Source organism: Vulpes lagopus, chromosome 3 (genome assembly GCF_018345385.1).
Source record: "Vulpes lagopus strain Blue_001 chromosome 3, ASM1834538v1, whole genome shotgun sequence".
Taxonomy (NCBI): Eukaryota; Metazoa; Chordata; class Mammalia; order Carnivora; family Canidae; genus Vulpes; species Vulpes lagopus.
In genome coordinates this window covers 23,949,506-23,974,427 of record NC_054826.1, presented here as the reverse complement: position 1 = coordinate 23,974,427, position 24,922 = coordinate 23,949,506, and the positions used below count along the sequence as shown (strand labels likewise).

The window sequence follows — 24,922 nt, the reverse complement described above, 5'->3', positions numbered from 1 at the left end:
ACATCCCATGCCACTCTTTTTTTAAGTGGGCTCTTTATCTTTGGTACTGATTTATTGGTTCTCTTTTAATATTAAGGATATTAACTCTTTATAGATGATACACTGTACATATTTTCTCCTAATCTGAATTTTGTTTTTATTTTGTGGTGTCTTTCGTCATGTATAACATTTCTTTAAAATTTCATATAGTAAAAAATGTCAGTTGTTTTCTGTATTTCTAAAGTCCTTTTCTATTCCTAAAACAATTTGTAAATTCTTCTATAGCTTTTACACAATTTATAGTTTTATCTTTATAATTCTAATCAATTTGGAATTTGTCACTTAATATGATGTGTGTGATAGGGATCTAAATATACCTATCAAAATGGATAACGCATTGGCCTCTAATTTGTTAGATTATCTTTCTCTCCTTCACTAATCTGAAATATCATGTATATTCTCATGTACAAGTGTGTCTCATTTTGTTTCTCTATTCTTCATTAAACTATTCGCTTTTTCCTCTACTAATATCACACTTTTTTTTTTTCCAAATATGGTTCTTTAGTTTTCCTTGAACTATTTATTTTTTTGTTTTGTTTTGCCAAAATTAACCAGAGTCTGGTTTATCCTGTTGTTTGAAATTAAGTACCATGATTATTACATAAAAATGCAGGCCAAATGTGATAAAACAAGAACTTAAATGAAAGAAATAATATTGGAAAGGGAAAAACAAAACAAAAAAATCATCAGTAGTTGCAATTTGTGTGATTTTCTACATAGAAAATCCTGGAAAGTCAATTTAAAAAAAACTATTAAAAGAAACAAAATATTTTAGTAAAGTGACCAGTTATCTGATAATATATATGTGATTTCTTTTTCTTCTTTCTTTCTTTCTTTCTTTCTTTCTTTCTTTCTTTCTTTCTTTCTTTCTTTCTTTCTTTCTTTCTTTCTTTCTTTCTTTCCAGTGTATATGACCAGCCCCAAGGTCCCCAAAAACATTTAAGATAATCTTCAAGTGGGGGTGCCTGGCTGACTTGGTTGGTGGAGAATGTGACTCTTAATCTTGGGGTTGTAAATAGGAGCCCCATGTCGGGCATAAAAATTACTTAAAAATAAAATCTTAAAAAAAAAACTCCTCAAGTGAAGTTCAAAGTTAGAAAAATCCCATATGTGTGCTCAGAGCAAGTAAAATAAATTTTTAATCCCCACAGCTTGAACAAGAATAAACAACAAAGACCTCTAATACCCAGGGAAAAGATTTCTTATGGAAAGAGAAACCAACAAAAATTATATTTAACAGCAGAATACTATAGGATTTCTAATTAAGAAAATAAATTACACTTCCATTGCTTTTTTACACATTTTTTTGATGAGTATCAGATATTTTTTATAATTTTTTCTCATCCTAGGATCTTCCTTCTTTTTCCCATATTTCCCTTTTCAATTTAATTTACTCTCTTTATTTTGAGGACTTTTTTCAGTAGCTTGCTGAGCAAAAGTATGGAGATAATTTTTTTTTGAGATAGCTCATACTTTAATATGCTTTTATTCCATCCTCATATTTAGTTGACATTTCAGCAGGGCCTACAACACTTCCAACACTAGGTTGGAAACATTTCCCTTCGTAATTTTGGAGATGTTTCTCTTCTATTAAGAATATCAAACCCATTCTATTTTTTGACCAGTTCCATATCCCCTTCTATACATTTTTCTCCTTATCCAGTATTCTGAAATTTCACAGTGATGTGCTTTGATGAGTCTATTTTCATTCAACTGGGAATTTGCTGGAAACTTTCAGCTTGCATTTCTTCAGTTTTGGTTAATTTTTCAACTATTTAATTGTTGATTTCCTCCATTTTCTCTGTTCTATCTATTATTTGGATGCTGGGCCTCCTGGACTAATTATGTAATATTTTTTTTTTTCTCTTCTTACAGCCATCTCTTTGTCCTGCTGCTTTACTTTCTGTGAGATTTTCCTCAACTTTATTTTCCCAAACTTTTTTCATTTATTTTATCATGTTTTAAGATATGATCTTTTTCCCCTTAAATGTTCTTTCTCATAATAGCTTGTTCTTTTTTTCATAGATGTAATATCATCTTTTAATTTGGAAAATTTTTATGATAATTTTCTGTTGAGATTTCCTGTCTCTGTATACTTTTCACTGATAAGTCATGTTTCTTCTGTTTTGGTTTCTCTTTCCATATTAAATCTTTTTCTTGGGTGTTTGGTGATCTTTTGTTATTCTTGTTCAAGACTGTAGGGATTAAAAGCTTATTTTAATCGTTCTGAGGAAATATGTGGGACTTTTCTGACTTTGAACCTCACTTGAAGATTATCTTAAATGTTTTTGGGGGCCCTTGGGTTGGTCATATACACCTGAAAATATTCTTTCAATCTCCTATCCGGAAAATAAAGGTAACAGCCAATTAGTAAAAAGATAAAGACTTCCAATTATGGATTTAATAAGTCATGGGAATAAAAGTCATACAATAAGGAATATAGTCAATGGTATTATAACAGCCTTATATGGTGACAGATGGGAGCTACACTTATGAGCATGGCATACTGTATAGAGTTGTGAAATCACTATGTTGTACACCTGAAACTAATGTAATATTGTGTGTCAATTATAGTCAAATTAAAAAAAATAGAAAGAAAAGGAAAAAAGAAGTTTCTTAGCATCCAGCATTCAGTGTGTGGGAGCACTGATCTTCTTATTTTTAGTAAAGGACCTATGCAGCCAGCTATAGAGGCAGAACCAACTTGTAAAGGCACACTGAGTCTTAATGAGGGCTGTACACATCGTTTAATTCTCTCCAGTAGTCATCCAAAAATTAGTAATTTTTGAACAATGGGCCTGCATTTTAGTTTTGCTCTGGGCCCCACAAATTAAGTGTCCAGTTCTGAGTGCCCACACCCTCAAGTCTGCAGATCCAGACCCTTAGTTGTATTCTCTTTAGTTTTTTTTGAGGGTGAGAGAGGGGCCTTTTCCAACAGCATATAATTCAGGTGGGGATCTCTTTCTAAATTAAACTTCACACAATTCTCTTTATTGTAACACTGCTTTTTACCCTTCCTTCCTCTCCCTCAAAAAGTAGCTTGCCTAAATCTAGCTTTGCATGGGCACCAAGTTCAGAGCATATGGGCAGCTGATTTTCCTCTGCCAGTCCTGTATATGTTGACCACAAAATCCACCAAAAAGGCTCTTTATGAAGAGCGGGGCAGGGTCCTTCCCCTGAATGCTAAACCTACATTGTGTGTCCAGGATAATACTCTGGCACTAGCATGCCTCTCTACGGTATTGCGGTATATAAGGGGAAGTATTGGCCAAATTGTGCCTTTCTTTCTGGTGATCACATCCATTATGACTTTTGCCAATAAAATTTGTTCCTCAATCCATTTGAATGACTTGGTAGCATTCATTCCGAGCTCCAGTGCACAATAAGGCACAGCTCCAAATTGGATGCATTTTGCACAAAACTACCTCAAGAAAAAAATATCACTATTGTGTAATTTATAATAATAGTAGCAATAACAACAAAAATCACTACAACAAACATCCATATATTTTGTGGTTTGCAATACTGCCAAAATATTTATTTTTATCTTTACAACATTGGCAGATATGTACTATTTCCCTGTTTTGTAGGAAAGGAAACTGAACTTTGGAGTGGTGATTATTTCTAAATTCACAAAAAGATTAAGTAGTAGTGCTTTGGCTCAAAACCACTGCCTTCAAATACCCTTTTAATCCATGTGAATCAGCAAGGCTGTCCCACCCACACACAGAAGTTTTTCTTTCTTTCTTTCTTTCTTTCTTTCTTTCTTTCTTTCTTTCTTTCTTCTTTCTTTCTTTCTTTCTTTTCTTTTCTTTTTTTTTTTTGAGGTTTTTCTTTTTCATGTACTATCTCCATTTTTCCTACTTTTCCACATTGAAAAGAGCTACACCTTCTGCCCTTCCCTTTTGGTCAGAAGTTCCTTAACAAAATAAACCTATGTTTATTAGCTAAACACTCTCCTTAACAACCATTAATTTTCCAGAATAAATACAAAGCTGCTTAGTATCAGAACCTAAACCCAGAGTTACTGCTTATTGATTTTGTTCATCTTCAGAAAAACATTTAGAGACCACCTAACATGTTGTTAATTCTAAAATAGAATATGCTTTCTCTGAAACAGTTTAATGGAAAAAAAAAAAACAATGACATCACTACAAATGGCCAAATATCTGGTTGTAGAGATGAATTACTTTCATCTAACTTTTGATTCTTATTTTTTAAAAATTTAACGAAAAAACTACAATGTCACGAGAAATAATATATTAGTTCTATTCTGAGATAAAAGTCTGTGCATAAAGTCAAATATTCAGATAGAAATTGAAACTTTTAAATCATTTATAGTGAAAAATGTTCTCCCTCACCATCTCACCCCCAACATTGTAAATGTTGAGATAAAATTTTAGGGATCAGGGCTTTGACATTTTGATTTGGCCTTCCTCAAATTGCTTCATCTCTAAAATATGAACATGAGCTGGATCTCTTAAGATTCAGTCTAGTATGAAATCTTTACTTCCACGGATCCCTGGGTGGCTCAGTGATTGAGCATCTGCCTTTGGCTTAGGTCATGATCCCAGGGTCCTGGGATTGAGTCCTGTGTCAGGTTCCCCTCAGGGAGCCTACTTCTCCCTTTGCCTATGTCTCTGCCTCCCTCTTTGTGTCTCTCATGAATAAATAAATAAAATCTTTAAAAAATAAACAAAGTCTTTACTCCCATTAGGCATCTATTCAGATTATTGGGCATATTCAGATTATTTAATTTTCCTTCTTATTCATGTGTTTGGTTAGCCACTCCTCCCTATAATTTTAACTAAACATTGTCACTTCTTTGAGGTAGCTTGAAATATGAGAAACAGGAATATTAGGCAAATAATAAACAATTTAAATGACTGGTTAGCTTATTTCAAAAATCAGAAATGATATAAAATTCTAAAATAAAAGATGGCTGAAAATGACAGGAAGATAATTCATAATTATTACCACTAATTTACATAATAATTTTACATTTCTAGAGATTAACATAACATGTTAATGTTAATTTATATTAACATAAATTTCAAACATAAAAAAGAGAAAGCAAAAAAAATATAAGATGCCTTTATTGTTTTCTTGAAGCAATGAAGGCTTCTCTAGGTAGACAAAAACAAAAGCCATTTTTTGAAAAGACTGGTTAATTTGACTATACAACATATAATTTTTAGTGATAATGTCCCAAGACAAAAGGCATACTGGGAAAAATTATTACCAAAAACTAAATAGTGATAAATGATGGAAGCAAGTTTGGATTCCTGACCTCTCTCCTTGGCCTTCAGATGGCTGCCCTCTCTTTGTGTCCTCACATGACCTTTTCTGTGAGTGCGTGTGTGTGCACACGTGTGTGTATGCATGTGTAGATGTGTGTGTGCACTCTTCCTTTGGTGTCTCTTTCTCTCTCTCTCTCTCTTTTTTTTTTTTTTTTTTAATGTAGGCTCCATGCCCAGAGTGGAGCCCAACACGGAGCTTGAACTCATGACCCTGAGATTAAGACCGGGCTGAGATCAAGAGTTGAACTCTTAGCCAACTGAGACATCCAGGTGCCCCTTTTCTTCTTATTATAAGGATTAGTCATATTAGATTCTGGGCCTACCCATATGACCTCATTTAACCTTAATTATCTCTTTAAAGGCTTATCTCCAAATACAGTCATAATCTAAGCTACTGAAGGATAGAGCTTCAACATAAGAATTTGGTATGGGGCAAGGGCTGGATACAGTTCAGTCCATTATACCTTTGTTCTGGCAATGGCATCCTTTTCTTTTCCCATCAATCTCCTTCTCATGCCAACTGACAATAGAGTGTCAGGATCTGGTCTTTGATTCTTCACCTTTATGTTGGGATGCCCAGAGAGTTGATTCAGTCACAGTGCTAGTTGAGTCACACAGCAAAAAGTCTGTATACTTTTAAGCCATTTCTAACTGGGTGGCTAGCAATAACTTGTCTCTATGCCAAAGGGACTGCTAAACACAAAACTATATTATAATAAATCCTTGTGAAATGTATCCTTAACTCAACTTCCTCTTAACAGGATCTCAAAAACATTCACAGCATGCCATCTGACATGTGGGAAAGTGAGATGCAAGAGCAGTTGGAGTAGAAATAAATGGTCATATTAAATAATTCCAGTTAAAATGTTTACTTTAGCAAATTTTGCAAAAACATATGTTAAATGAGCATACTACTAGTTCCTGTCCCAGAGCCTTAGAATGTGCATCTGTACAAGCCAGGGATCCAACTTCCCCTTCTAATGAGCCAGGCCTCTTTCTGGGTTGAATGGGGTATCTACATTTGAAATGAGTACAGGGTATTATTAAATTGGGGAGCATCTGCTTTTGTTTCAAATAATAAGTATAAAGAAAGGTTGTCTGTCGGAGTGGAGAGGACTGGAGTGGATGTTCAAGGCTTCTTGTCATATTTTGAAAAACTTTCTATATTTGGGAAGATTTTCACATTATGAATCCTGCCTTCTCCCATCGAGATCAGAACACTCAGCCTCTTTTGATGCTAGCAGTCAGCTGTGTGCTCTAGCCTTGGACATTCCCCAGGTGAGGGTGAGGGAGACTGATGTGGAGAGGACAGAGGAGCAGAGCAGCAGAGTAGCACTCTCTTTTGGGTGGTGAAGTTGGCAGCAGGGATTGCAAGGGCCACTTGCTGAGACATAGGTGACCTCAGGGACGGAAACAGTGGTGGATGCAGGGCATTGAGCCCCTGGGTGTCTCATGTTTGATGGGGGAGGCCTCAGTGGTATCTATATTTAGTGAGTTCACTGTATGAATTCTGGTGCTCTTGAAAGTTTATCCTTGGGTCTGTTTTTTCAACCATCTCAAGTAGTACCTAATAACCTTGAAGTGCTTATTTTTCTGCTTAAACAAGCCAGACTGGATTTTGTTGTTTGCAGCATCTGTACATGACGTTTTCCATATGTGAAAAATGCTCACCCCAACTTACAATAAAACAAATATAAATTAAACTGTAAATGCGTGCTGTTTGTCAACTATGAGATTGACAGACAGAAATTTTGATTTGTTGACGTTGATATAGGGAAACAGGCCCTCTCGTATTTTGCTGTTTGATATAATGTTTTCTTCAATAATAATTTTTTAAAATTATATATTGCCTTCCCTAAGAGGTAACCTATATCCCCATTATCATCTTCACACCTTTCTAGGACACTGTCACACACTTTTCACTCAGCAACAGTATATATCCTAAAAGAAAAAAAAAACTTTTGTAGCATTATTCTACATATGCAAATTTTAGGGAAAAAAATAAAAAATGTAATTCCTAACTGATTCTCTAAAGGGTAAAAAACAGAGCATGCTAGAAATACTTTTTTTTTTTTTTAAAAGATACTATAGGAGGTCCAAAGACTTATGGAACTATTTTGAGGTACTGATAAGAGTTATACTGGAGTTGGGAAAGAAGATATAATCACATAATGAGCTGAATACTAATAAAATATTTCAGTGTAACTTGAAGCCAACAATGAAGATCAAGTCACTAGGCTATCAATTATTAATTGTCAAATTAATCCTAGGGACAATATGAGTTCAGAGGAGAATGTTTGGATAATTTATTATGGTGACACGAGTTACCTGAAAATTTAGTGGCTTTAAAACAACAGCGTTATCTCCCAATCGTGTGGGCCAGGGGTTCAGGCAGGACTCAGCTGGGCAATTCTCCTCTGGTGAGTATCAGCTGGGACCATTGCGTGTTTCTGAGCTGGGGGCTGACCTCGTTTGAGGCTGAGAAGAGACTCACAAATCTAGCCCCTTCCTGCTTTTTGGCCACCCCAGATAGCATCTCACTGTTCCTGTCCCTTTATGTGGTTTGAGCTTCTCAGAGCATGTTGATCTCAAGGTAGTCATACTTCTTTCCTGGCAGCTGTCTTGTAAGAACAAGGAGGAAGGAAGTGAATTCTCTTGTGGTTTGGATCCGGAAATTCACAAAATGTTACTTTTGCAAAATTCAATAGATCAGAGAAGTCACAGAGACCACCCAGCTTGAACAGAGAAACCATAAGACCTTCTTTCCCCCTCAACACACCTCCTGATGAGGACAGTGTCAAAATATCTGTGGCCATATTTAATTCATTGTGCAACTAAGGGTCAGTTTGAACCAGAAAGGTTAGGAAGAGCCATACAAGTAAGGTGTAAAATATAAGCTGGTTTTAAAGAATATAGAACACTTGAAAAAATGAAGTTGGGATAAGGCCAAAAATATTAAATATCTAAAAATAAAACAGCAATGGGGAAAAGATATTCCAAATGCTTAGCAAACCAGGAATTAAATTTCTTTCTCAATTTATTTTGCTCTAACAACACAACTGACCATGGGAATTGGCCTCAGCTTGGGCAAGTCACTTTTCCCTGCTCGTGAACACATTGAGTCAATGGAGAAGATGATTTTTCTTTAAATGATGTCAGCTCATTTGAAGTATAGTGAATTTGAGATTATAGGACCAACTGGGGAAGGCCAATCTTCAGCTTGTTTGAACAGTGAGAAGTGCTCACTGTTAAAACTCCAGAGGTGTGGACAAATGATTATAGTTAATCCTGAGATAGGATGCAGTGCAGCAAGGCAGGGGTGTGATTTAGCAACCGTGGATCAGGCAATTTGGGTTTACAAGTCTGACCAAAGTCCGAAGAGTCATGATGTAAAATTAATATTACAAAGTTTTGTTCGGAAAGGGTTAATCACCACAACCATAATTTTCTCACTAAGAAGAGGCTTTCCTGAGGTTTGTAGTTCATAGATAAACTCTCGATTACTGTGTGTATGTTTTGAACCCGGTGCCTGACACTTGGCAGATATTTAATATTAATCAGATATTAATGTGCTTACTGAATTGTATTACTCATATTCTCTTCACACCGATTTAAATAATCCACACTCCTCTGAAATTCTGCCTGTGTAACATTAAACCAGAAACAGGCATATTTTAGTAATAACGACCAATTAAAAATTAACCTTTCCTCAGGGAAGTGAGCTCTTGTTTAGCATGTCAGCTTTCAAAATCTGTGTCTGACATTTTCTTTCAATTTTTTTTTTTCTTTCTGACAGTGATGTATAATGAATTTGTGAATATCAAACCTGGCACCTTAAAAAAACAAAGGAAAGGGGAACAAAACTTAGAAATGCTTAAAAAAAAAATCAATGTGTTACTACCCCGAGGAGAAACACCAGATCTTACTGCTCTTTTACGTTAGAGCATAGATTTCTGTGTTGCCTGCGGCCGGGAGCCCGGAGAATTCCCAGCCAGGGCCGTGCGGGGCAGGAGGCAGCAGCGTCGTCAGCAGCCTCGGGGTTCGCAGGGCCCCGGGCTGGCGCCGCTCCCGCAGGGTCTCCTCCGGGTCGCTTTTGTTTCTCGACCTCTAGGGGGCTCCTTGAACGCTGTAGGGCTGAGCAAACAGCAGGAAAAGGAAAACAGACGCTGTGGGACCTTGGGATTCGGAGACCTCGACCTAGGAAGGGCCGGTGAGGCCTTCGGCGGCCGGAGGCGCGGGCGTGTGCGGCCCGAGGGCACCTTAGAGCCCCGGCGAGGCCCGGGCCTGGGGCGCGGGGTCCCCTCCTGCCCGCCGGCCCCTCACAGCACCGCAGGGCGCCCTGCCCGCGGCGAGCTGCCGCCGAGCCTGGGACGCACGTGCCGGGGGCGTTCGGAGCCGGCGCGGGGAGGCGCTGCCCAGCCTCGGCCGCGGCCGCCCGCCCGGAGCGCGGAGCAGGGGGGCGCGGTGGGGAGCGCGGCGGCCCCGGGTCGGCGTCTCGCGGGGCGGGGAGGGCGGGGAGGGCGGCGGCCGGGCCCCTCCCACCCGCCCGCCCGCGCCGCGCGTCCCGCCCCCGGCGCTGGCAGCGGGCGCCGCGGGCCACCGGCGAGTGTGCGCAGCGGCTCGGGCCACCGACGGCGGCGCGAGGACCGCGGGGACCCGCCAGCGCCATGCGCGCCCTGCCCGGCCTGCGGGCGCTGCCGCTGCTCCTGCTGGGGCTCCTGGCCGCGGGGCGCGCGGGCCGGGCGGACGGCGAGACCTCAGGTGCGAAGGCCGCGGGCGGGGCGGGGCGGGGCGGGGCTCCGGGCTCCGGGCTCCGGCGCTGGACCCTGCAACCGGGCGCGCCCCGCGAGCAGAGCGCGGGGGGGGGGCGCAGCGGCTGGGCCCGGGCGAGGATGCGGCGGGAGCCCGCTGGGGGCCGCTTTCCGCCCAAGGGGCCGGGCTGCTGGAAGCCACGCTCCCCCACCCCGGCTGGCTCCCTGCAACCCGGGGGATTGAACGATCGCGCCCCCCCCCATCCCCGTCGGCAGGTGGGTCGGCTTCGAGGATGTGTTCGAGCTGAGCGGGAAGAGCCGCAGCCCGCCCGCCGGCGGCCCTGGGTAACGTGCCTCCGTGGGGCCTCCCCACCCCACGGGCTTTGACAGGGACACGCGTGTGCTCATTGTTTGACCTGTTCAGGGCACTTTGAAACAGGGATCTCTGTTGCCGAGACCAACACCGAATTTGCCGCTTTAGCTTCACTTGTTTAGAATTACTTTTTGTGTAGACAGTATTTCATCCAACCTACTTCCGAATGCAGGTTTTTTTTTTTTTTAAGAATTTATTTATTTATTTATGAGACACACGCACACACACAGAGGCAGAGACACAGGCAGAGGGAGAAGCAGGTGCCACGCAGGGAGCCCGACGTGGGACTCGATCCCCGGTCTCCAGGGTCACGCCCTGAGCCCAGGGCGGGCGCCAAACCGCTGAGCCACCCCGGGCTGCCCTAGCACAGGTTTTTGTGTAAAAAATTGCAACGTGTTAGCAGCTTATTAGGGCAGTAGACTGCCAATCAGGTCGACAAATAGTGCCTATCAGCAATTAAAATTAAGACATTATTCTAGACAAGATTTTCAAACTTTCGTAGGAATTCACTTTTATGAGCTTGTAGCATGTAGAGTTTTTGTGACATAAAATGCATTTCCATTTTATTTCCATCTCCATTTATTTTAATCAAAGGATAAGATTACTTGATTTTCATAATGTCCTTTAAAAGGCCTCATTAACAACTTGAACAAAATATTTCGGGTTGCTTCAGTTACTAAATTTCCCTGCTCCACATCCTAGCCACATACCCTCTTTTCCGTTCATACTATTTACAAAGACTAGTCAAGGACTTTTTACCCCTGGAGCTATTCCTAAATTCACTCCTTTTTCACTTAAGACTGTTGCAGCTCTGAGGACCACTGCATTCTGGTAGAGTTCTAGAACTGTCGTTCTCCACTTGGCTCTCTTAGGATTATCTGGAGTTTTAAAAAAATTGGTAGCTGGTTACTGCCCTCAAAATTTTTGATTCAGTTGGCCTGAGATTTAGTCTGGACATTAGGTATTTTAAAAGCTCCCAGGCGATTTTTAATCATGTGATCCCAAGCAGGTTGAAAACCACTGCTTTAAAATTATAATGGCCTAGAGAGTGCCCTATTGGGCAAATATTTATACTGTTGGTAGCAGGGAGTCAGGTTTAAATTGACATTCAAAGCAGACTTCTAAAGAGAAAAAAAAAAGCAGGAAACAAATGAAAGTGGAATAAGTGAACAAAGTTGCAAATAAACGGGATGATGTATGTAGGTATAGCAAGTGTCTGTGTATGTGTAGGGTCACTCTTGGCCTTTTAGCTCCCTTTAAGTTAAAATTGTAGAATGATGTGCTGTATGAAAGGCATGAAGTTAGCATCTCATTTTAAGGCAGAATTAAAAATTGTGGGGCAATCTTATCTCATTTTTATAGACTCTGTAGAGATCTCTGTGAGATTCAGTTTCCTCTTTGCTGAAGGCTGTTATGAAGTTTATGGCTGTTTTGTTTCTAGGTGCTTTGAACTACTTGGAAATAGGTTCTATAAGCCTAAGACTTTGGGCCAAATTTTAATAATAAAAATGGTTATAATTTGTCGTATTTGTTATTTAACAACTATGTGCCAGGCATTGCACTGTGCAGAATACAGCCCTATGGGTTAGCATTTACTGTCCCTGACTTTTGGATGAGGATCTTGGAATTTATAAATCTATTTGTTTAGTCTGACTTCAGCACCTGCTTTCTTTATTTTTAAAAAATTTTTAGGTAAACTCTGAGCCCAACATGGGGTTTGAACTCATGACCATGAGATCAAAGGTTGCTTGCTCTATCCACTGAGCCAGCTAGGTACTCCCTCCAATGCCTGTTTTCTTAAACACAATACTCAGTTCTCTCTCTGAGATAACTGGATATGTCTATGAAAGTTTGGAACCACTGACAGAGTACAGTGTGTGGATATAAATGCTTGATTTGGGTGAAGGGCGTGCTACCATATTTGGAATTCTAGAATAAAGTTAGGCACAAGGACTCCCCTTAATTCTTTTAAGCTGTTTCAATTAATAAAGGTAAAATAACTTTATAAAAGCAGATATTAGATAAGTGGGAATATTTAAACATCATTATTATTACTCTGATGTAGAACAAATTGAGGGAATGGCTGATGTTTATCTTTTGAAAAATGTGTTTGCAGGGGAATCACTTGGAAAGATCATTTTTAGCTTCTGGAGGACATTGCTTATACACTCTCTTGATCAACCACTTTCTAGAGACACTTCCCATCCCACATACACACACAGCAATTGCCTAGCAATAAATATTTATGAGAATAAATATTATTCAAGCACCTACATGCTCCTGACATTGTGTTAGTCTATGTCTAAGTAGAATACTTCAGCAGTGTTTTAGCAGTTTCTTGTCATTTAAACTGTTTAAAGGAAGAGATTAATTATAACCTTATCTTTAATGGAGTTGTATTTGATGCACCGAAATTGTGACCCTAATTTATCATCACATTTAAAATTACAAAAAAACTTATGAAGCATTAGTTCAACTGGCTCTTCCTGTTCCAGTTCTTTTGTTCCCACTGCTTATCCCCATCTCCTTCTCTTCCTTCTGGGAATGGGTCCTATAGTCATTAGGTTGGGGAATGTAGGGAGGCAACCTCCTTTGTGAAGGAAGCCAGAGGGTCCCAGGTCAGGATGGCTTCCAGGTAGGGGAGTGGCCCCATGTGGAGTATTAGAGCCTGAGCACAGTAAGGTGGGCCCTCTTGCAGAGGGATGGCCTACATCTGGGCCTCAGAACTGAGCAGAGTGACAGGCACTTTTACACAGGGGCAGCCCAACATTGTGGTGTCTGATCCTTATCAGGGGATGTAAGTAAAGCATGCAGAAAAGCAAGCAGTGGAGGATTTTGGAGCCAGAGTGGATGAGTAAGACATTTCTTTGAGGCCAAGAGTGGCAGTGGCAATGGGAGACCGAGCAAACAAGTAAAGCCAGCAACAGTAACAGGATCCAGGTTTTTCTCTGGAGAAGAAGAAAATAAAGAAAGGGGTAAAACTAGAATGAACCTTGTGGTGTTTGGATTGCAATTGACAGCATGGATTCATGACTTCAGATCTGTCATTATCTTTCATGTCTCTTTCTATTTAAACAGATGCATAGCTGTAAATGTGTATATGTGTAAATATATGTATAATGCATATATATGTCACATATTTATATATGTATGTATATTATACCCTTCACGTGTGTGTGTATATGTGTGTGTATGAATATACATGCACATCCACTGGGGTGGAGCAACGATTTCCCAATAGTGATGATGAGTCAGATCTTGATTCTGTATACCATTCTTTATTAATGGTAACTAGGATTTCTTGGAGAAATGGCTGATTTTATGATAGGGAGGAGAAAATATAAGACAAGCCCTGAACCTCTTGTGCCAGAGAGCAATGAAGTGCTCAAAGAATGATGTGCCATGTCAAAAGTATACAAGCCAAAGAGCTCCCGCTGGACAGATCTGGGACAAACAGAACATCAGCATAAATAATACTACTAATGGACTTGTCTCCATTAGTATCCACTGAATAATGCCCATTGAATATTACAGGTATTCATGAGTACATACTGATATAAAGTAATTAAATGAATCAAATGGAAGTTTGATGAGGCGCAAAATATTACATAGTTTTAACGTAATTTCCTACAAAATTCATAAAGTAGTATTAAGGAAAAGGGAAAAAGAACAACTTCATTCTGGATAAGTCTGGGAAATACCAGTTTAAACAGATGATCAGAGTAAAAACCATTAATGAAGAGAAGAATAAAAATTAGGGGCCATCTGATAAGATGCAATGAGAAGAACACAATATTACCTCTGTAATATATTTGCCAAAGGTCTACTCCATATCTAACTATATTACAACAAAACCGTATTGGAACTATACTGGTCTTAAAAGTCAAGAATTACTAAAGCTTAAACAGAGTGAGGGAGAACAGAGGGGACATGGCAGCTGAGGGTAACATGTGATTCTGAACTGCAATCTTTGGCTGAAAAGTACATCTTAATGACTTCTGTTGAAACTTCGATGAGGTGCGGGATGAGATGATAATCTGTAAATGTTAATTTCCCAACTTTAATGGCAATGTTGGGACGAAGTGTGTGTTTGGGGGTGGGGGTAGGTCCTTTCTGGGAATGTACACTCATGTTTTAGAAGGGGAATGAGTCATCAGGTCAGCAGCTTATTCTCAGGTGGTTCAGGGGACAAATTCTTTATTCTGTACTTGAAACTCTTTTGTTTAAGATCTTTTGAAAAGAAGCAAAAATAATTTCAACTCTTTCTGAGAAAACTTTAATTAACATAGACATTAAGCCATAATGAGAGTTGAGAAACTGTCATCAATTTTATTTAAGTACCATTTTCCAAAGGAGTATTTGTCCTCAAACAGATTAAGCGTGGAAGCTGTTTGTCCTGGATTGTACTCTTTTGAAATTGCTTTTGTATTACTGGCCTCCCATATTTCACAATATAATGTGAACCATAGAAATAAACAACTTGGGACACACACAGTGACGTAGAAGAAAAAAACCTGGCTGGCTCAATCAATGGAGCATGCAACTCTTGATCTCAGGGTTGTGAGTTCCAGCCCCACGTTGGATGTAGAGGTTACTGAAAATAAAATCTTAAAAAGAAGAGAAAAAAAACCCTTCACAACATTTTATTAAAAGTAACCCCACTAATCCTAATAAAACACAGTAACTGTTCACACATAATAAAATATCTCAAATAACATATTGTCTGTGTAGAAATAATGTGATCTTTGAAAATGGTGTTATTCTTTTATTGAAAATAACATTTTCCTGCAATTTTTAAAGTTGTGATTATATCCTTAGTAATGTATCTCTACTCCCAAGATAGAATCTTTTTTTATAGCCTTATAATGACATACTTCTGAGATCCTGAAAGGGAATTTAGAACTCTCATTTGATTGATCTTGAAACCCAAAGTGCTTTCATGATGTAGCCAAAAGTCTGGAGCTAGCTAACAGCCGTAACAGGTTTTCTGGTTTGCATTTCAAAACTCCATGCAGCACTTAGTGCCTCTCTGTAAAAGGTCCTCAAAATAGGTCCCTGGCAGGAGGGTGTGGCTGGGCAAAATAGGTTGGCAAGAAATGTCCTTGCTTTAAAATATCTACACTTAGGGGCACCTGGGTGGCTCAGCAGTTGAGCATCTGCCTTTGGCCCGGGGTGTGATCCTGGAGTTCCGAGATCGAGTCCCACATCAGGCTCCCTGCATAGAGCCTGCTTCTCCCTCTGCCTGTATCTCTGCCTCTCTCTCTCTCTGTCTCTTGTGAATAAATAAATAGAATCTTTAAAAAATAAAAATAAATAAGATATCTACTTAAAGTATATAGAATATGACCTTAGAGCCACAGGGCCATTTGAAGATTATTGAAAATCATCACACTGAAGAATCAGAGTTGATGATATACCTGCTTTGAAATCAGGGTTTTTCAACCCTGGCATTATTGACATGTGGGGCTGGACAACTCTGTCATGGGGGGCTGTCATTGCAGAATGCTTAGCAGAATCTCTGGCCTCTCCTATGCAGTGGGTGAGTTCTGTCTCCAAAATGTTATGTTTGGGTCCTGACTGTTGGTACCCTTGAAAGTGACCTTATTTGACAGTACAGTCCTTGAGGATGGAATCAAGTTAAAAAGAGGTCATGCTAGATTAGGATAGACCCTTAATCCAATCACTGTGATCTCCATGAAAGAAACTAGAGGGAGATTTGGATGTAGAGACAGACACATCTAGAAGGAAGATGATCATGTAAAGATGGAGCCATTGCTTTTTGCTTCTTTTCAAAAGATCTCAAACAAAAGACTTTCAAGTACAGAATAAAGAATTCTTCCCCTAAATCATCTGAAAGACTGGAGTGCTGCAGCTATATGCCAAAGAATGCAAAGGACTGCTGTGCTGGCAACCACCAAGAGCTAGGAAGAGGCAAGGAGGGATACTTACTGGGAGCCTTCAGAGGGGGCAAAGCCCTGCACTTTGATTTCAGCCCCCAGAACCACAAGAGGATAAACTGTTGTTTGAAGCAGCCACATTTGTGGTACTTTGTTACTGCAGTTCTAGGAAACTGTTGCAACCTATTCCATACAAGTAGTAACCTCCTCCAAGGTGTGACATCCAAATGTCTCCCGACTTTGCTAAATGTCCTGTGGGGGGCAAAAGTCAGCCCCAGCTGAGAACCACTGAACAGAGAAAAGACTTAGTGACTATTTTGAAGTAGTTTGAAACAAGAGTTTTTATACTGCCCCTAGAAATATATTTTATTGCAGTAATTCTATTCAAAAGAAAAGATCAATTTGCTTATATTTCAATAGGCCCAAGTTTTACAAGGCTTTGTAAAAGTGCACATTGTTCTTGTTTTTAAGCTTTTTAATTGTTCCACAATTGTCTGTCTTTCTTTCTTTCTTTCTTTCTTTCTTTCTTTTTCTTCTTTCTTTCTTTCTTTCTTTCTCTCTTTCTTCTTTCATGTTAGTCTAAAAATGGCTTTTTTTTTTTTTAAAGAGACAGAGTGTATGCCTGTGTGCAAGTGGAGTGAGGAGGAGCAGAGGGAGAGGGCAGAGGGAGATTTTAAGTAGGCTCCATGCCCATCGTGGAGTCCAGAACAGGGCTCCATCTTATAACCCTGAGATCATGACCTGAGCTGAGATCAAGAGTTGGATGGGTAACCAACTGAGCCACCCAGGTGCTCCTAAATATGGCCTTTTTGCCCAATGGTTCTCATTCTATGTAGAAAAAATATGAGCTTCCAGTTTGTTTTAGTCTGTCCCTGACTTAGAAAATAGAACTTATAAATGTCCCCATCAGGAATTTATTTTCTTGCTAAACCTTTTCTTGACAAATTCTCTGTGGATTATACTGTCTGGGAATCAATATAACCTTATTCTCCCCTTCTTTCTGCTACTGCCATTACAGACAGGTGATAGGAATACTGTATTTCTAGATTCCAGAAGTAGAACTCTAAAAGCACTGTTTATTAAATATATTGGTAAGTAGATATTTTAATGCTATAGTTTAGCCATATCATGGCTTTAACAATTTGACATAGGATCTCATGGTTATATATAGCATTGCTTCCATGAGGAAATATATTCTGAATTCCAGACCTTTGTTTTGTAAATAGTATATATTATCCATTTTTAGGTTATAGTGTTTTTGAAATTGTGCTGTACATTTATAATGCTGTGTATCAGAATGCTAAAATTAAGATTTATTAAAGATAATGTTAATTATAAACATCGATAACAATCAATACATTAATGGAGGAGAGAAAAAAGAGAATATTTATCCTAATAATAGCTTTTACTTATAGCTTTCTTTAAATGAAGTCCAGACTCTTCCAAGATTGTAAAATATAATGAAGAGATTTGGGAGGATTTAGAGAAAATGCTTATTATTAACCAGAGGTATGGTTGAACTTATTTTCTGATTTAGAGAAAAGCACAAGACCCAATGCAGTGTTTTAGTGTTACTTATCCTCTTTTTTTAATTCTCAGTTTATTTCAGTTGAAATGGAGCATCAGAATTTAAGATGTGAAAATGCTACATAAATAAATTTTATGTATAAATTATAGCATGTTTATTTCTTTTAAAAATATTAATAGGATAAATTATAAACCCATCTAGCAATGTCTGTTTTAAAATATAATATGTGAAAGATATTTAAGTAGAGACCATTTTGCTATCTCACATGAACTAATAATAGGTGAAAATTAGGTTGTTATTCATCTCTTTGATGCAACACCCTCCTGACCCATTGCCCCCACAGAAGGAGAGAAATCTTTCATCTTTAGAAAAACTATTAGATGTTACTCTTTTATGTGGCATTTTTGCCACAAACTGTAAAAGAATGCCTAGTGGAAAGTTTCCCGCAATGATTAAGAAAGGGGTGAGCGTGATAACTAGAGGAATGTTTGCTATGATCTTGGCACCACTACTCAATATTAGACTTTTTTGATCCTCCTTTTTTTCTCCATGAAATGAAACCCCGGGTAACAAGTCAGAGGCAGAATCTGGATTAAGCTACCAAATTCCTGCCTCTCCATTTTGTGTTTCTTTTTGTGACTTAGCCTATTCCTTTCAGGGAAGTATTCAAACCACATCTGCCTGATTCTCCTGCCAGTTTCCTTTAAACACAAATCTCAGCCACATCAGCCTCCTGCCAGTTGTCCTCCTACTGAAGGCAAAAAGGTCTAAATTTTCAGTTTTTTGATTAAAAAAATACCTTGGCTAAACAAAGTACTTCTCACTTTTACTATTCTAACACCTTCTGTAAATGGCCCCTTTTCCACTCAAGACTTCTGTGTACATTGCCTCTTACAGGGACTTTTTTCAAGGCAAAAAAAAAAAAAAAAAATCACAAGAGTTACACATGTTCTTTTGCAATGAGACTTGTTCAGTGGAATCTGGAGCCTGATCAAGATGAATGCTTAGAGGGGATATGAAGTTAGGGTATAGAGGTGGCTGGTTTATGGATGTCTGTATTTTTAATATCTGGACTGGTAGTGGGAAGTGATCATAACAGCTACTATATTCTGGAACTACCCAAACTTCCCTATTCTTGAAGCTTGTCTTTTCTTTTCCCTCCTATCCCTTCAGCTCTGTAAGCTTAGATTTGCTCAAGCCAAGTCTAGACACCTCTTCTCTTGTGCTAACACAAGTAGGCTCTTCTATCCAATCCTGATATTGAGAAATGGCAAAATAACCTCAGCCTCCGAACTCATTTAGATGGCATTATCTCCACCTCTATTCCAGCTCCAGATGTAAATCAGACTCTGCAGCTCACCGCCAGCTTGGAAAATACATGGGTTAGTTATATAGTCAATACTATGAATGGACTCTGCAATTTTAATGATTCTCAATTACAAATTGTGGGCCTAAATTGATATAATTATGATCCATGTGGCCCTGTTGGGACCGAGTTTATGCAGCTTCATACTCCTTACCATCATCAAGCATGTACCAGTGCTCTACATAGTCACTTATTTAAATGAAATAAGAAGAAAGAATAAAATACTTATTTCAGGTTATGTCACTTTCTTATTGCTGTTGATAGTCTGAATACTTCTAACAATAATACTAATAAATGATATTGGACCATCTCAGATGATTATGGGCTTGTTTTAGGGATGGAGTGTCACAATTATATTCAGCTCGGCAGTAGGCGAGGCCAAGAAAAGGGAAGTCCCTAGCAAGGAGCAAATATATCAAAGTTTATGTTTTGCAAGTGTCACAGAGCGGAAGATATAGAACAGCTCATTCCTTCCCATCCACACCCTCCTGGCTTCCTATCCAAAAGCCAATAGCATCTGCTTTCATCTTCCTGAGATGTTTCCTCTTAAATACAACCTCTGAGTGAGCTGTGGCCAAGAATGGAAAAACAGGTTTTTTTTTTTTTTTTCATCAGAAAAAGAGTACTGATAGGTGCCTTTTTGGCTGTGGGTACGTGTATGTGTGTGTGTGTGAGAGAGAGAGAGAGACAGATGGAGAGACAGAGAGACACAAAGAATATGAAAGAATGAATATTAGATGTCAGTGGAAGAAATGTTTTGTATTCTTGATTGCCCAGTGAGAAGCTCAGGCCATATTTTCCTATGTAATCATTGTCAGAGGGTGGTATGATTTACATAATCAATTCATTAGAGAATTATTTTATAGAAAGTGAACTCCACCTTCCAGAGTTGCCTTCGAAGTGGTCAAGCCTTTGGAATACAGCTTATTGCAGAGTGAGGTTCTGCTAGGTATATTTTTTTATTAGGTAGTATTGTAAAAGCTGTGCTTAGGTGATCACTAACTGATGATACTTTTCAAACACATAAGAAAGAACTGGAAATCTAATCTTGCACTAGGAATAAGTTTCTGAGCAGAGTATTAAGAAAGTGAAATAAAAAAGGCTCAGGTTTAATATAAATTGAATGAAAAGTTCATAAGAATGCAGCCAAGACTGCAGTCAGAAGCCTTTTCCTCTTTTCTGACTTCTTTGATAGAGTTGGGGTAGTTTTTATGGGAGGTAAGTTCTGTGTGCTCTATAGTAGCCAGTAGCCAGTAGCCAGCCAAAAAAAAAAAAAAAAAGGAAGTTTTGAGGAGAGTAAGATGAGAAGTGGAAACCTTTTTCTTCAGTAAGGGTTTTTGAGATGCCTGGATGGCTCAGAGGTTGTCTGCCTTCTGCTCAGGCATGATCCTGGGGTCCTGGGATCAAGTCCTGCATTGGGCTCCCTGCGTGGAGCCTGCTTCTCCCTCAGATGCTGTCTCTGCCTCTCTCTCTCTCTCTCTGTGTCTCTCATGAATAAATAAATAAAATCTTAAAAAAAATAAGAGTTTTCAAAAGATGAGAGAAGTGACAGAGGAGAACCAAAAGTCAGTTTGATGGAGGGTTGCCTGGTCTGTAACTGAAGCTGGAGAACAAACAGCAGAAACTCACTGTGCATCCATTTTGTCTTCTTTGTCCTCTTTTCATGTCCTTCATTATGGTCTCTCTTTGTTCATTCATCTTCCTTCTGTCTCCTCATGTCTGTCTTCTTTCTGACATTCTTATTTACTTCTTCACTGTCTTCATTTATGTTTTATAAAGAAACTACAAATGGTAGGATAAGACAATAAATGTTTTTTTAAGCCATTTGATGTAAATCAGTAGGATTTTCTCAGTAAAAAAAAAAAAAGAACATAGAAAAAGTCGGAAATGTGGTCACATTTAATAGCCCAGTATATTTCTAAATATCTGTGAATGTATGAGATCTAGTTCATCGGAGCTTCCTGAAAACATTATTTTTCATTAATAGTATACTATATGGCATTTTAGCTGTTACAAACTAGCTTGTAGTCCTTTCATCTTGATAACATTTTCTTTTTCTTACAGTGTCACCTTTTACAAGTTTACCCATCCGAGAAGAAACAACGACAAAACATTTTAACTCTTCCTTGGAGACTCCTAACATATCACTGACTGGTAAATGTGTCTCACCTTTCAAATAATACAATGCCCCCCAAAGTTTTGATTTTTAATTAGCCATTGTGTTTTGCCTCATGAAATATTAATCCTTGCTCATGGTCTGGGTACTGGGAGAAACACACCAGTACCATATAATTAGAACATAGTATGTGGGAGTCTACTGCAATGAGGACAGTGTGTTCTGCATGCAGGGAGGGGTCGGCTGGTCAGATGTGGGAAGCCTGAGAAAGACTCTTTAGAAGGGGGAGCCTAAGAAGATGGGAGGGTTCATTTCGATTGGCAACTACTCTTAAGTTTTCATCATTTCTTGCTGGTGCATCCATTCAAATCTCTCTTCATTGAAGGGGGAATTCGTGTACCCACTGGAAGACCCTTGTGCAGGGAAATTAAAGATGCTATCAAATGAGTCAATGACAGTACTATGGAAACATAAGTAAAGCATGCGTAAAATAGTTGTCTATTTTAATAACAATGTTAAAGGCATAATTAGAATATAAAATTTTGTAAACTCATCTGAGTCAATAACATGATTTATCCAGTTATTTTTCCATCTTTAACTGTCCTTGAGTCTAAGAAATGTTTCTCTCTTTCATATAAATGAAAGATATGCTTCCCCCATCACCCATCTGATAACAAAGGAATGTTTAAACTGCCTTTTTTTGTTGTTGAACATTTTTTTATGACTTTGTACAACTTCTTGTTATCAGTCTCTATTCCAACACTTGGAGTTCATTCTTGATTGTAAAAAAGTAATTAATGGGCACCTGGGTGGCTCATTCAATTAAGCATCTGCTTTTGTCTCAGGCAGTAATCCCAAAGTCCTGGAATCAAGTCCTGCATTGGGCTCCCTGCATGGAGCCTGCTTCTCCCTCTCCAGTGTCTGCCTCTCTCTCTCTCTCTCTCTCTGTGTGTGTCTCTCATGAATAAATAAATAAAATCTTAAAAAAATAAGAATTTTCAAAAGATGATAGAAGTGACAGAGGAGAACCAAAAGTCAGTTTGATGGAGGGTTGCCTGGTCTGTCACCGAAGCTGGAGAACAAACAGCAGAAACTCACTGTGCAACCGTTTTGTCTTTTCTGTCCTCTTTTTATGTCCTTCATTGTGGTCTCTGTGTCTGTTCATTCATCTTCCGTCTCCTCATCTCTGTCTTCTTTCTGACATTCTTATTTAATTCTTCACTGTCTTCATTTATGTTTTATAAAGAACTACTAATGGTAGGATAAGACAATAAATGCTTTTTTAAACCATTTGATGTAAATCAGTAGGATTTTCTCAGTAAAAAAAAAAAAAAAGAACATAGAAAAAGTCGGAAATGTGGTCACATTTAATAGCCCAGTATATTTCTAAGTATCTGTGAATGTATGAGATCTAGTTCATCGGAGCTTCCTGAAAACATTATTTTTCATTAATAGTATACTATATGGCATTTTAGCTGTTACAAACTAGCTTGTAGTCCTTTCATCTTGATAACATTTTCTTTTTCTTACAGTGTCACCTTTTACAAGTTTACCCATCCGAGAAGAAACAACGACAAAACATTTTAACTCTTCCTTGGAGACTCCTAACATATCACTGACTGGTAAATGTGTCTCACCTTTCAAATAATACAATGCCCCCCAAAGTTTTGATTTTTAATTAGCCATTGTGTTTTGCCTCATGAAATATTAATCCTTGCTCATGGTCTGGGTACTGGGAGAAACACACCAGTACCATATAATTAGAACATAGTATGTGGGAGTCTACTGCAATGAGGACAGTGTGTTCTGCATGCAGGGAGGGGTCGGCTGGTCAGATGTGGGAAGCCTGAGAAAGACTCTTTAGAAGGGGGAGCCTAAGAAGATGGGAGGGTTCATTTCGATTGGCAGCTACTCTTAAGTTTTCATCATTTCTTGCTGGTGCATCCATTCAAATCTCTCTTCATTGAAGGGGGAATTCGTGTACCCACTAGAAGACCCTTGTACAGGGAAATTAAAGATGCTATCAAATGAGTCAATGACAGTACTATGGAAACATAAGTAAAGCATGAATAAAATAGTTGTCTCTTTTAGTAACAGTGTTAAAGGTATAATTAGAATATAAAATTTTGTAAACTCATCTGAGTCAGTAACATGATTTATCCAGTTATTTTTCCATCCTTAACTGTCATTGAGTCTAAGAACTGTTTCTCTCTCATATAAATGAAAGATATGCTTCCCCCATCACCCATCTGATACCAAAGTTATGTTTGCACTGCCTTTTTTTTGTTGAACATTTTTTTTTTTTAAATTTTTTTATTTATTTATGATAGTCACAGAGAGAGAGAGAGAGGCAGAGACACAGGCAGAGGGAGAAGCAGGCTCCATGCACCGGGAGCCTGATGTGGGATTCGATCCCGGGTCTCCAGGATCGCGCCCTGGGCCAAAGGCAGGCGCCAAACCGCTGCGCCACCCAGGGATCCCCTGTTGAACATTTTTTTATGACTTTGTACAACTGCTTGCTCTCAGTTTCTATTCCAACACTTGGAGTGCATTCTTGATTGTAAAAAGTAATTAATGGGCACCTGGGTGGCTCATTCAGTTAAGCATCTGCTTTTGTCTCAGGCGGTGATCCCAAAGTCCTGGAATCAAGTCCTGCATTGGGCTCCCTGTGTGGAGTCTGCTTCTCCCTCTGCTGCTGTCTCTGCCCCTCTCTCTCTCTCTCTTTCTCTCTCTCTCTGTCTCTCGTGAATAAATACATAAAATCTTAAAAAAAAAATAAGAGTTTTCAAAAGATGAGAGAAGTGACAAAGGAGAACCAAAAGTCAGTTTGATGAAGGGTTGCCTGGTCTGTCCCCGAAGCTGGAGGACAAACAGCAGAAACTCACTGTGCATCCATTTTTCTTTTCTGTCCTCTTTTCATGTCCTTCATTATGGTGTCTCTGTGTCTGTTCATTCATCTTCCTCCTGTCTCCTCATGTCTGTCTTCTTTCTGACATTCTTATTTAATTCTTCACTGTTTTCATTTATATTTTATAAATAAACTACAAATGGTAAGATAAGACAATAAATGTTTTTTTTTTAAGCCATTTGATGTAAATCAGTAGGGTTTTCTCAGTAAAAAAAAAAAATAGAAAAAATTTGGAAATGTTGTCACATTTATTAGCCCAGTATATTTCTAAATATCTGTGAATGTATGAGATCTAGTTCATCGGAGCTTCCTGAAAACATTATTTTTCATTAATAGTATACTATATGGCATTTTAGCTGTTACAAACTAGCTTGTAGTCCTTTCATCTTGATAACATTTTCTTTTTCTTACAGTGTCACCTTTTACAAGTTTACCCATCCGAGAAGAAACAACGACAAAACATTTTAACCCTTCCTTGGAGACTCTTAACATATCACTGACTGGTAAATGCATCTCACCTTTCAAATAATACAATGCCCCCAAAAGTTTTGATTTTTAATTAGCCATTGTGTTTTGCCTCATGAAATATTAGTCCTTGCTCATGGTCTGGGTACTGGGAGAAACACACCAGTACCTCATATAAT

The 24,922-nt window shown here is 38.8% G+C and overlaps 1 protein-coding gene across 1 annotated transcript in view; it reads left to right on the top strand.

The window, feature by feature from the left end:
• Positions 1 to 9,556: 9,556 nt before the first annotated feature.
• The window catches only part of EMB (embigin), a 48,757-nt gene continuing 33,391 nt past the window's right edge, over positions 9,557 to 24,922 (top strand). Inside the window, exons 1-4 of the mRNA XM_041749917.1 lie at positions 9,557 to 10,100; positions 21,319 to 21,408; positions 22,903 to 22,992; positions 24,692 to 24,781. Of these exons, the coding sequence (XP_041605851.1) occupies positions 10,007 to 10,100; positions 21,319 to 21,408; positions 22,903 to 22,992; positions 24,692 to 24,781 (364 nt within the window). The 5' untranslated portion in view covers positions 9,557 to 10,006. The remainder of the gene's footprint in view (positions 10,101 to 21,318; positions 21,409 to 22,902; positions 22,993 to 24,691; positions 24,782 to 24,922) is intronic.